Here is a 2,024-nt window from a genome sequence, read left to right on the forward strand (position 1 = left end):
AATGCAGACGTCTTTAACAATCCAAAAAGACGCATTGTTAAAGATATCTAAGACGTCTTTAACAATGCGTATTAATCTAGACTTACTTTAGACGTTTTTTGTACCAAAAACTCATTCAAAACTTAAATTCAAAATCTCATTCATATTCATTTATCATACTTAATTTTTAAGTACTTATTATGATAGAATATTAAGTATAACTTCTATATATATCTATATATATATACATATATATATAAATATATATATATATATATATATATATATATATATATTTATATATATATATATATATGTATATATATATATATATATATATATATATATATATATATATATATATATATATATATATATATATATATATATATATATATATATCTATATATCTATATATATATACATATATATATAAATATATATATATATATATATATATATATATATATATATATATTTATATATATATATATGTATATATATATATATATATATATATATATATATATATATATATATATATATATATATATATATATATATATATAAACTTTACTTAAATATAAAATAAATTAAAAAATTTCCTTTATTAATAATTTTTTACAACTGTTATTATTCTCAAAAGAATTGAAGTGCGGATGGTGCTCTGTTTGTTGAAAGTTAACAGTATTGTTTTGGAAGTTTTAAGACAACGCACGCACTGCAGTGTATCGCTTTTTTTTCTTCTTCTTTAATTTGTAGCTAATCACACTCAACAATTCTTGGTTAGCATACTCAAAACAGAAAACTACTTAAATATAAAAAGTAATTGCGTTTATACTTTTAACGCCTAAATTTAACATCTTCTGAGAAAAAAAAATCAAAATTTTATAATAAAAAACATTTTAAAATTTTCTACACGTATACTTTGTACGTTGGCAGAACAGTTTTATAAGCTGTAAACTTATACTTTGCTAAAGTTTAGAAGAATATGGGGCATGAAGAGTTGCGGTTTGCATGTTTTCTACTTAACAACAATTTTTAAGTTTATCTTGTCTCAACTTCCTTCAAATATACAATCACTTGAGTTAGAGTTTGCTTCAGTAGCAGAGACATATGCACCTGAACGTAGACTGTTGGTAACTACAGAAGATGACGAAGAAAGCTTGGATAAAAAGAAAAGAATACTTTGTATAGGAGACTCTATTACACTCGGATATTACGGCGTTCCAAAACATTTTCACCCATATAGTTATAAGCTGCGAAAACTACTACAGCAACAGTTCGGTGACGAAGTTGAAGTAACTTCAAAAGGAGTTGGTGGAGAACGAGTACATAAAGAAATGTATACACGTCTACAACGTGAACTAAGTGTTAAAAGATATGATTTAGTAATCATTTTAGGGGGTGTCAACGATTTGGTAACTTTAGATTGCTTACACACAATTGATCTGTTTGAAGAAATTCGCGCTTTGCATGAGATTGCCAGAAGTCAAAACATAAAAACGGTTGCCATGACAATTTTAGAAGCACATGTCTTAGTTAAAAAAATTAAATATATGGATGAGAGGTCGTTTGAAGCAATGCGAATGCTTACAAATTACAAAATAAGACAAATGGTTGACGACATGACGTCGCTTTGCGATACATCGCTAAAGTTCCCTTTTAGTTCACTACCTTGGGACATGCAAAAAAAGCTATGGTCTACTGATAAGGTTCATCCAACTCCAGAAGGTTACGATATACTCGGTGAAATTGTTTTCGATTGTATAAAAGAAGATATTTACAACTTGTAAAGTTTTTTTATTCTAATGTTAGTGATTATGGTCATTGATTATTTATTGCTGACGTTTTCACCAGTTTTGTTTTTTAAAAAGTTTGTAAAATCTATAAACTTATAAAAACGAATATTTAAAAATGAGTGCGTGTACCAACTGTTTGTATGTTTACTAGTTGTAAATCTGCTACAACTTGTATATATGCTTTATCAATCACTGGAACACCTTACTTAAAGATTTTATAATTATTAGTATTGCATCGATATT

General features: G+C 25.7%; 1 protein-coding gene across 1 annotated transcript; it reads left to right on the forward strand.

Moving 5' to 3' along the window:
- The first annotated feature begins 977 nt into the window (after positions 1-977).
- Positions 978-1,775, forward strand: LOC101234615 (uncharacterized). The gene has a single exon (XM_065800733.1). The coding sequence runs from the start codon at positions 978-980 to the stop codon at positions 1,773-1,775; it is 798 nt and encodes a 265-aa protein (XP_065656805.1).
- Positions 1,776-2,024: the final 249 nt, after the last annotated feature.

Source organism: Hydra vulgaris, chromosome 07, assembly GCF_038396675.1.
Source record: "Hydra vulgaris chromosome 07, alternate assembly HydraT2T_AEP".
Lineage (NCBI taxonomy): Eukaryota > Metazoa > Cnidaria > Hydrozoa > Anthoathecata > Hydridae > Hydra > Hydra vulgaris.